We start from the raw sequence: 11585 nt of genomic DNA, 5'->3' as shown, positions 1-11585 counted from the left end.
AGTGGCGAAAAAACAGTGTGTTTGACAGTCAAGGCACTGTTATAATATAGCAGATACTTTTGTCACAAGAGCGGTTTGCAGTAGAGTGAACATATACAGTTGAGTTTTTGAATTTATCTGGAAATGGTGCTCTTCTTTTGATCTCTTAAGGAAATTACTGTATGAAGTGAGTAAAGGGGTTCCTTGTCAATGCTGATTCACTTATCTGTGTACATGTTTGAAACAAACTCACAGTGAATCACCCCCTCATGTTACCTGCCATCTGCCATGTTGCTATGGCAACTATGTTTGGGATATAGCTGTGAAAGCAGTTTTTATAGAGATCCCTCAGTGACAATTCTTTCGGTGTGTATTCATAATCGTTCTCTGATATTTTCATTGCGTTTAACAACTGTGGCAGCTGAGTTATAAAGTACTATTTTGTGGAATGTTGGGTGCTTAGATGTAGCTGAATTCTTCTTGAGACACATTACCTGGCCACATCTCCTTATTTAACCTTGTGTCGCAGGAAATACAAGAACCCAGCAGGATTGTGGGATTGGATGGCCTGAGTTGTGCACCCCGGCATTACATCATTCAGATGTGTCATAAATCACTGTTGTGGAGCCCACTCAAGCTGTGTATAAATATAAGGTCAGCTTGCTTGAAAAACACGTGTCGGCACTGCGAGCTGTTTTATCTCATGACTCAACTACACGGGGAGAAATAAGACTAATTAGTTGCAGATGGAGCATTTACTCTATTTTATTACAGTTGCATAACATTGTGAGTATTTCATTGTATAACATTGTATTCAATCAATCAATCAGATTACATTATGTAGGGTTACATGGTTTACCGGGTTCAAATACATCAACAGATGGATCTGCAGTTGTCAGAAGCTACAAAAAGTGCGACAATGCCTAGAGAGAGTACTGAATGCTGTCTTGTACTTTGAATGCTATCTTGTGAAGGTTTAAATTAGTTTTTATTGAACTGTTCTCCATACCAAACATAAGCAAGCATTGTTCCAGAAACGCACCCTCTAGTCTTGGTTCTTGTGGGAATGCCTTTAACATTCAGGAATCACATACCGCGGGTCTCAAAGATGAGGTTATCTAGTGTCAGGAATTGATGGAGAAACACCTGTTATTGTACTATACTCCTAGTACAAAAACATACAAATAATTACATATTGTTTAACCCTTGTGCTGCCTTCGGGTCACATGACCCAAAGGTTCATAACGAACCACCGTTGTGTTTACCAAATTTTACCCAATACAAAAACAAATAATTTTTCTTTTAACCTTCACAATGTGGGGGGTCTGAGACAGCCCGACGGTTAAAAGAAAATGCTTCACTTTGTTTTTGTATGAGGTAAAGTTGTCGCAATACGACGGTGGGTCACAATGACTGATGGGTCAGAATTACCCGAAAATAACACGAGGGTTAAGCAATTTGATGCAAACGGATAACTAGACCAAACACTGTCATGGGAAGAGAAACATATTGTACTCTTAAGACTAACGTGAGAGCAAAAGAAAAAAGTGAACTCTGCCAGTGCAAATACTGTCCTTCCCTCAAACACGCAGAGCCACCTACCCAAACATGCCGATTCATCTACCACTTCTCTACTTCTCTTCCCCTGCACCCCCCCCTCCCTCCAGATAAGAGTGAGTCACAGGGAAGGTGGGTGGGAAGGCAGGGAGTACCTGCTTTGGCTCAACTCAACGCACCACCCCCTGTGAGGGAAGAAATCCTGCACCACCAGAGACCAGTGACACATCCATCGATGTGGATTCAAGTTAAATAAATCATTAAAACGTGCTTAAGTCTAATATGATTAGCATAGCTGGTCTTCAAGGGACGTTGTGTGAGCTGGAGTTAAGACCCCAATATTTCTCAATTACTATATTCATTAAAACTCAGGGTATTTCTCACCAAGCAGATCAATGCCATCAGGAACACAAGTGTCTTTGGATCAGAAAAAATTGGACTGCAGTAGAAAAAACTGAATGGGATGGAAAGCAAAGGAGCTTAACTGAAAACACTTCCTAGCAGCCTGATGCATCCATTTGTCACTATTCTCTAGTTAACCTTGACAGATATCAAATGCATTCATCATTCTCTGTACTTTACATACACAAATAGGCAAGTAGGTTGTAGCAGACATGCCAAAAGAATAGTTTAAAACATGCGCTGACATTGTATCTGTATTTAATACCTTTTGTCCGTACATTACATACTACACATCTGTGTACTTTGTATCAAAAGCTCTGTCAAGCACAGCTGCATTTGTCCGCTCTATAGGAAAGATGCCGTAAGTAGAAGGTGAAACTCGAGGGTAATCTTCAGGAATCTTCTGTCTACTGTACAGGTTTCTAAAGATGTGAAGAAGCAGAGAAGACTAACTGGCTGCTTGGACATACAAGTTCCAACAACTTCTCCGGTACCTCTTTCATATGTGTATATATGGGAGTCAGGTGGCTGAGCGGGTAGGGAATCGGGCTAGTAATCAGAAGGTTGCTGGTTCGATTCCCTGGCCGTGCAAAATGACGTGTCCTTGGGCAAGGCACTTCACCCTACATGCCTCGGGGGAATGTCCCTGTACTTATTGTAAGACGCTCTGGATAAGAGCGTCTGACTAAATGTAAATGTATATACTGTAGATGCTTTTTGGTCATATTATCTTTAATGACTTAAACACATCAAACAAGCAAACTTTTAGTGTCCTACATGTAAAACAAAACTGAAACCTTTGTATAAAAGCCATAAAAAGCTAGTAAAATGTATGCCAGGAAATCAGCAGAACTGAACCCTGGCCAGTAATGCTCACGCATTACAGACTCCAGAATGAACACGTGAAGAGAGTGTAGTTTGGAAGTGGGATGTGTGACTATGTCTCCAGCAGTTGTCGTTCCAAAATAGCCTTTAATGGCACATGCATCTTATCATGGAGCTAGGTGGGTTTGAGCAATGTAATCATGAATATTTCATGAGCCGTTATCAGACAGTGAGTAATGTAGACTTAAATGTCCTCTGAAGTGTTGGCTCATAAAATGGGTTTAATAGAATTTATATAATTTCATATCAACCTAAAATCACTGACACATTCAGGGATGAGACATTGGTGTGAACAGGTCTACTTGTCTTGTCTTTTTTTTTTTTTTTTTTTGTCATTTATCAGACGCTCTTATCCAGAGCAACTTACAGTAAGTACAGGGACATTCCCCCCGAGGCAAGTAGGGTGAAGTGCCTTGCCCAAGGACACAACGTCATTTTGACACGGCCGGGAATCGAACCAACAACCTTCTGATTAATAGCCTGACTCCCTAACCGCTCAGCCACCTGACTCCCTCTTCTTAAAAGCAGACGTGCAGCACACTAGGAGGCCTATATGTGAAGGTGAAAATTACATGAAATTTCTATAGCTGTCAATCCTTCATTCTTGATGTGAATACATATAAACATGAGGGTGTAAAATTCTTGACAAAGAATCAGTAGCAGTCACTGTGGAGCTGTTATGGTAGTTAGGAGTGGTATAAATATGTTTAAAAATGAAACTATTGTACAATTGCTCATGTGGTCTTGACATGAAGTGGCGTCTGAACTGGGTTCAAAAGGGGCCCTTATGGTTCGCCATCTGTTTACGTTATTATCACCATGACTTTACCATTTGAAAGTACAGTTCACATGAGACATAAGAAGGACTTAATTTCAGTCATAAAAAACAATGGGTGGACAGCTTGCACATCCGTGAAGTCTACAATCTCTCTTTGTGTCTTTGACTCACATACCCACAAAATATGATCCTATTTTGATGGCTGACTGATGATAGGCTGGGTTTGTCTCTTGGAAACAAATTACAAAGACAGCAGGCCAGATAAAGTTGAGTTCACATCTGGAATAAGCACAAATACACACACACACACACATTTCTGACACACAGAAGGTAACAATTCACAATGCCAGACAATGTCATGGCCATCTCAGTCGCTAGAGGGCCTCTGACTAGGGTTATTCATTAACATGTTTATTTGCAAAGAAAAATAACACTTTTGACTAATAACATACCAGTTATTACACCCACATGCTGGATTCTTTATTAGACCATCTCCTCACCTAAAGCTGGACCTTGGAAATTGTTTGCCCTTCTGGTGGAGTGTTTTAGTCAGATCAAGAAGATCCCTTTCAGCTTGAATTTATCTCAATGATCTAAGCCTTGTTATCTATGGAGGCTGATGCAGATTTGACTGGTGGAGACCTCCTTTTTCCTTAAATCCCTATCATTTGATCTGGACAGGAAATGCTTCTGTCCCTAACTCTTGTAACAATCACTTGTGTCCAGCATTGTGTCTAAACTAGTGTAATTACAGTAAGTATCAAACATTTAATGACATTGTGGTGGATGAAGATATGATGAATCTTAGGGGGGGCATCGACTACTACTCCCCATCCTATTTTATGACAAAAGGCAGGAAAATCTCTTTTTACTGGACTTTTACTCATACTTTTAGAATTTAAATGTCTTCATTTTATTGTATCATTCCAAACATAATCTCAAAGTCTTAACCTAACCTCCTGTATCCAAAAGGTGTGGACAGCAGAGGACAAGAAAGCCTTCACTCGGTAGTAGAGCACCAAAAGTGTTGAATTACACTGAACCAGTTTACCATAATACTTACACAGTGGATAGGCACAATACCTGTTCATCATATTACGTAGACACAACAGAGACAGAGGAAAAGACAACAAAAACACAGGGTGAAAGATGGGGCACTGGAGATAAAGAGGGGTAGATATAAAGAAAAGGAGAAAAACAAACTAAGAAGAATAAAAGATGATAACCTCAAGAGGTAAAAGCTAAACAGGGTGACTGACTCAAATGAGCAGCAATAAACGTCCTCACGTGTATCAGTAGATTGCCACCAGAGGGAGTAGTGCTGTATTCTGTGTGGTTGTAAAAGACAAAATCATCTAATATCAACAGGTTCCATCCTTCCTCGTCTGTCTGAAACCGGTTTTGGACTGCAGCGTGATGCAACACATCTCGTGAAATGGAAAGTTCAACATTGCAAGTGGGAACATTTCAAGTACAATATACTAACAGTGAAAAATACACATTGTAGACCATTCACACACGTGAAATAACTTGCACTATTTTACACCTTGTGGGTTTATTGAGATGAGGAAGATCTCTTAATGAATCTCACATCAAACCACCTCTGGCTCTTGGTAAGTCATGAGTCTGGTGTCGTTAATCCAACAAGTGTCGGTTGTGCCAAATTGAGAACTGCTGAAAGTAGATGTGCGTGAACCTGCTCCATATGTGTATCCTGTCCACACGCATGTGTGTTAGCATGTGTGCATGTGCATGTGACGGAGGGGGAAATGTGTGTATGTCAGTGTTAGGTGTGTGGTATGAATGAATCAGGGAGACTCCGTGCGTACACACTGCCTCTTCCTCCTACTCCGTCGTGACGTGCATCTGTCAGGAAACTCCACCACGATGCTCGAAAAGTCATCCGACTGCAAGGCTCGAAAAAGCTACGTGAAAAGGGAGAGACCGAGGTATGCACAAAAAATGCTTTGATTTCTGACTCTTGTGTGAGTCTTATGTGTGAATAGGAGGGGGGGGCTGAGGTTGGGGGGGGCTGAAGTCAGTGACTCACGCATAGTGAAACATAGTAATGGAGGTAGGCTAGCGGAGGGATAAAAGAGGCAGGGAGGTATAATTACAGTAAGAAGATAAAGAGAGACTGTTCAGAGAGAAAGAGAGGAGAGAGGACCCAGTAACCCTGCCCACTTCCACAAAGCCATTCAGCTCTGGTGCACGGAGCGCTCAGAGTCTGTGGCACATCAGCAGGACCCCACTGCAGCTCAGTAGTGCTCTCTCCCAACTCCCACAAGGACAGGACAATCTATCACAAAATCATTCCACTACGTCTGCAAGAAAAGAAGACCGGCTTAGTGAGACAAAACACCTGCTGTACACATCAAGAAAGGTATTTTTTGGAGGGTAACTGAAGCAAATACTAAATGAGACCTTAAATGTTCTGTATTTGTTACAAGATCAAGATTGGTATTGCTGAACTCTTCTGCGAAACCTTTTACGGAAGTATTTAACTTTTTTGAAACTTTTGAGAATCAAAACGATCTGTCCTTGATTTTTGCCCTCCTGGGCAAGAACAGTTTTCTAGTGGCAACACCTCAACACCTTGTGATTCAGCGAGGTAAGGAGAGGAGAACTTCTGTGCACTTGTCCTCTTTTGTCGACACCGTTTGTGGGTAAGAGTTGGTAAGAGAGTACGTGTGTCCTAAATCTACAACCCATGATGCCCTCGTTAGCTCTTGTGACTGGGATATTGGTACTGCTCATGGCAGCGTGGACCGGTTGGGCTTCACCGACTCCGGCAGGGTCAGTGGGTGCGGACGAGTCCATACAGGGGCCAGCAGAGGAGATCCAGGCATCCTCCTGCCCAGCCTGTGCTCTAGCTCAAATGAAAAGGGAGTCCCCGGATTTGGTACCCAGCACTGGCACTGACTTGGGTTCAATGACGACAGGACAGACTGACATGGTGGAGGCGGTGAAGAGGCACATCTTGAACATGCTCCACTTAAGTACACGGCCCAATATCACGCACCCCGTCCCCCGGGCTGCCCTCCTTAATGCCATCAAGAAGCTCCATGTGGGCCGGGTGGGTGAAGACGGAAGCGTGCAGATCCAGGACGAGGTGGATAGATCGGACGAGGGACTACCGCCTGAGCCACCTTCTGAAATCATCACCTTTGCAGAACCAGGTGAGGTGACAACTGTGTGTGTGTGTGTTTGTGTTCAAGGGTCTGAGGGAATATTGCTCCAAATCTGTGTACCCTGTCACTTTTAGTCAAAACGTATTTTAAGTAAGTATTGAATCAAATGTATCACTACATTTTCCGTTCTTCACTTTTACAACTCATGCTAAATATTATTAATTGCACACCACACAGTCATTACTGGCAAATATTTCCTAAGCTCAAAGAAGATTAAATATCTATGAAATGTTGTTAGCCTAGTATTGATTTATATATTATGTTGATGTAAGTGGGAGGGTCTGTGCGGGCATAATGCCCTAAAGTGAAAGCTTCGATCTGAGTATATGTGCATAGACAAAAGCTAATTGTATGGGCAATAACGATTATAATATACATTTCTGTATATCTGCTGTGAGGCTAATCCATTGGATTTAAATAGCGAATCATACCTCTTTCTAGGAAACTCCATGAGGGAGCCATAATTACTCAATGAAACCTAGTGACTAAAAGCAGGAGAAAAGACTCGCTCAATCGGACAAACAAGGCGATTGGCTGTCAGTCTCTGTGACTCCCCGCAATACACTGTGTTTCCCATTGCTGTGGGAACCCTGACAATAATTGTACAACAATGCATTCATAAGCAAGATGTGGCTTTGTCTTTGCACAAAGAAATGAATACATGAAACACATACCAGTTTTACACATCTTGTAATCTAATGTGTGTAGTCTTTGGAGACTGTTGGAAAGTGCTAGCGAGGGATACCCACCCAGTAGCAAAGGGAAGGCTGCCAACAAGACACATGTTCCCCAGCTGTGTCTCAACGCTGGTGCTTTGTGTCAGCCCAGGAAACCCCACAGTACACAAACGTAGATATAACTTAAGAGCAGCACTGCTAGTGCATGCTATGTCGCCACTGCATGCTGATTACTATTAAGATTTGTGTTGCACCATTCCATTGATCAGTTGCAATTTCAGTTGGTTACATGGGGATGAATACAGTTCTCAGTTTTAATAATTGAACTAAGTTTAATAAGTTGAAGGTATTGTACATTGTCATAATTAGAAATCCAATTTGGTACAAATTCCTGTACATGAACAGCAAGCCACCCCAAGCAGGGGGCGCATCACTCCCTGCTCTGCTGATCACAGCCATTGTATGAATCAGGCTGGAAGACCAAGCGGGTCACAAATGCATTCTTTCCTGCCTTGTTTGCTTACATAAATGTGCATAATGGCCACGGGCTATAAATAGTATATCCCTTTGAATGAAACCTTCGATTAATAAAAGGCCCCTCAAAGAGTTGCCGAAATTAGGAGGGGGTAGCGGGGTAAATTGGGGCTAGAACCAAACATACCCACAGGGCTTTTGGCCGTACATAATCACTTCATTCATCCAAATATGGGCCCCAATAATTACTTTGGGCTGTGTGTAAAGGCTATAAATGGAGAAGGGGGGTCAAGGCATTGCACAATGAGTGAGACAGACAGAGGGCAAGGGAGGAATAGAAAATTAGAGAGAGGGGTATTGGGACACAGAAGGAGAGTGAGAATGCGAGAGGTAAAAGGATGAGACAGAGAGATGGAGAAAATGATCTGCGTGCATCTCACAGCAACTGCTGCTGTCGTCTGACTGAATGAAGGACAAACAACAGTGTTGACAACATTCCTGTGGCTGCAGTGGGTCTCTCCCTGACACAAATGTTTGGAATGATGCATAGTTTTTTTTGCCATTCTGATATTTAGTCAAATGCTTTTAGGGGCATTGCTCAAATTCACGTTTTTATAAATTCTGATTATTATAACATTTGGTGGTCCAAAATATTACTTTTCAACAAGCTCAAGACTTAGGCTCTCATGATTGTCTGTTCTTACTTCAGGTTAAATGGGTAATATGGTCATCTTTAGGATTTAACTATTTTGCCAATTCCCCAAATGAAGCCTCACAAAGAACCTCTCTCGTAACATTACAATGTAAATATCTCACAAAGCAATTGGCAGGCACATTCAAGCTTATCGGAAGTCACAGACCTTTAGCAAACAACCTTTTGTAACAGTGTTGAGTTTGCAGAGTGGACTGTCCTAAGATGTGACATGCCATGCAAAATCCCTTTTTTTTTGCAAACATACAATCTGCATTCAGTGTAAGGTAGTTGCTCTTTATTGTCATAGCTGATAGTCAGTAACATAGTATAATATATTTGAGATAGATCAAACTGCTCTAAATAACCTGCATAACTCATTATCAAGATCATTAACCTTTACATTATTTTAAATATATATTTTGTCTTTAACAATAATGACACTGAAAAGTTGCTGCATACATACCATATGTAAAAAACAGATAGTCTGGGATTTTTTTTTTGTATTGCACTTATTTCATAAATATCATTTTTTTTGTTGAGATCCAAGTGTTTAAATTAGTAATGTGTCCTAAGGTCTTTTTTCATATATGACAGTATATACCAAGTGTTGTACTGATGTCTCAAAGGAAATACTGGGAATTCTGTTGGCTAACAGAAGTTTCTTTTTGCATGCTTAGGGGACTCTCCAACCAGTGCGACCTTTGATATATCGAAGGAAGGGGGCAGCCTGTCTGTGGTGGAGCAAGCCAATGTCTGGATCTTCCTCAAGCTGCCCAAGGGCAACCGTGGCAAGGGCAAGGTAACCATCCAGCTCCTACAACGACACCATCTAAAGGGCCCTACATTGGGTACTACCAACTTGGCCCAAGAGGAGGAGTCTATATCTGAGAAGACAGTTGACACCCGCCGCAGTGGTTGGCATACATTACCTGTAGCTCGCAGTGTGCAAAGCCTCCTAGACAGTGGTGGCAGTGTCCTCAGCCTGCATGTGTCTTGCCCTCTGTGCGCCGAGGCCAACGCCTTGCCAATCTTGGCCCCAATGATAGGCGAGCAAGGTACGGAGAAGGATCAATCACACCGACCCTTCCTCATGGTGGTGCTCCGGCCAAGCGAGGATCAACCCCACCTGCGCAACAAAAGGGCTCTTGAGTGCGACAGCAAGATCCGCATCTGCTGCAAGCGGCAATTTTACGTGAACTTCAAGGACATCGGTTGGAATGACTGGATCATTGCTCCGTCAGGTTACCATGCCAACTACTGCGAGGGCGACTGCCCAAGTCACGTGTCAAGCTTCACAGGGTCCTCACTCTCCTTCCACTCCACAGTGATCAACCACTATCGCATGCGGGGCTACACCCCCTTTCAGAACATCAAGTCCTGTTGTGTTCCTACGCGGCTACGTGCTATGTCCATGCTCTACTACAACGAAGAGCAGAAGATTATCAAAAAGGACATCCAGAACATGATTGTGGAGGAGTGTGGATGCTCATAAAAGACATGGAGGCTTGACAAGAGACTTGTGTAAACTAGTGACTTGGATGAGAAAATGGACAATCGTTGCCATTTTTCCTTTCAAAATGCTAATGCTTGTCTGTCTTCATAAATGGGATCTAAGTTGTCTGATATAAAGGTCTCTGTTTATAATATATTTTTGTTAAAGAGAGTAGAACAATGGCATTTTTCTGTAAAATTGAATTTTTGATTTGCTGCACTGCAAACAAAACGGAGTTTATAAGGAACCTGAGAACACTATGCAACTAATCAGGTGTTATGACTTGAGGTCACGCCCCGTCCGCACCCTCCTCCACCCCCCCCCCCTCCCCCCCACACACGCTGAAACACACCCCTCCGAAAAACTTTTTGATACATTCAGTTTTTTTTTACCTGTTTCTCTTTGTTTTTTTGTTGAGCAATACTTGAAAAATGTTTGACTAGCTACTGGAGCCAAACTCATATCTTTCTGATAAGATATATAATTATTGTCAATATTAATATTATTATCTCTTTACTATCTTGTTTTGTACATAAAATATAATGAATGTTACATTTGCACTATACCAATATTCTTGCTAGCTGTGTCATAGCTGGCACTGAGAAAAGAGGGGCTGCGTAAACCGCTGCTAAGTACATAAAGAAAAAACTTTATATTGTACAGTATGAACACAAGTACACTGACTAATACAGCTGCAGACTTACTCTCAATTAAAGTAATACCAAAGATAGGTGACCACTAGACTTCAATGTACAATTTGTAATCATTTGTAATATTAAGGTTCCTAACATCTAGCAATGAATGACAATGATTTCAGAACACCGATAACATCATAACTGAAAAACAGTAAGACACCTTAACAAGTAAGAAAAAACGTAAACTCACTTTTTGTGCATTTCGCAACTGCATTAAGTTGTAAAGTATGGTTATTGCTTTGTTTTACAAATCTGAACAGTGCTTGTGGATGTTTTTATATAATTTATTTGCCATCAAAATTTGCTTCATCATTAAATATGCTGTACTAATTTTGTTTGCGTCTTCTGTTATAGCTCGGAAAAACATAGTCTCCTACTGGTTGCACAGTGTTTTAATTTTACAGTGCTTTGGTATGTCCCATTTACACGTGAGACAATGGTAATTTTAAATATATCTTTTGGGGCATTGTTCATGCTTTATTGGACCGTTTTAAGTGAAGCGTTACAGAAAAGGCAGGAAGAGAGAGAGAGCACGCAGCTAAGGGCCAAGGCAGAACTTGAACCCAGGCCGCTGCGGTGAGACCTCAGCCTGCATGATACACGCACTTATCCTCCTGTGAGCTTGGGGCGCCCCCAGACAAAGGTAATTGGATATTAAAACATTCAGGTATACAAACCAGTTTATCTTCAGATTTTTTGTTATACTAAAACTCAATCCCATTAAAACTTTCCTAACATTTTCTCTCGGAAATCTTTCATTT

At 41.6% G+C, this 11585-nt stretch overlaps 1 protein-coding gene across 2 annotated transcripts; it reads left to right on the top strand.

Moving 5' to 3' along the window:
- The first annotated feature begins 6311 nt into the window (after positions 1-6311).
- On the top strand, positions 6312-10129 carry inhbab (inhibin subunit beta Ab). 2 transcript variants are annotated; one of them, XM_067253557.1, is made up of 3 exons: positions 6315-6503; positions 6549-6780; positions 9315-10129. In XM_067253557.1, the coding sequence occupies exons 1-3, from the start codon at positions 6315-6317 to the stop codon at positions 10127-10129; spliced, it is 1236 nt and encodes a 411-aa protein (XP_067109658.1). The 2 variants fall into 2 exon arrangements, with proteins under 2 accessions (XP_067109657.1, XP_067109658.1); XM_067253556.1 differs by having other exon boundaries at positions 6312-6780.
- The last annotated feature ends 1456 nt before the right edge of the window (positions 10130-11585 follow it).

This window comes from Osmerus mordax, chromosome 16, assembly GCF_038355195.1.
Source record: "Osmerus mordax isolate fOsmMor3 chromosome 16, fOsmMor3.pri, whole genome shotgun sequence".
Classification (NCBI taxonomy): Eukaryota; Metazoa; Chordata; class Actinopteri; order Osmeriformes; family Osmeridae; genus Osmerus; species Osmerus mordax.
This window is presented reverse-complemented; position numbering and strand designations above follow the sequence as displayed.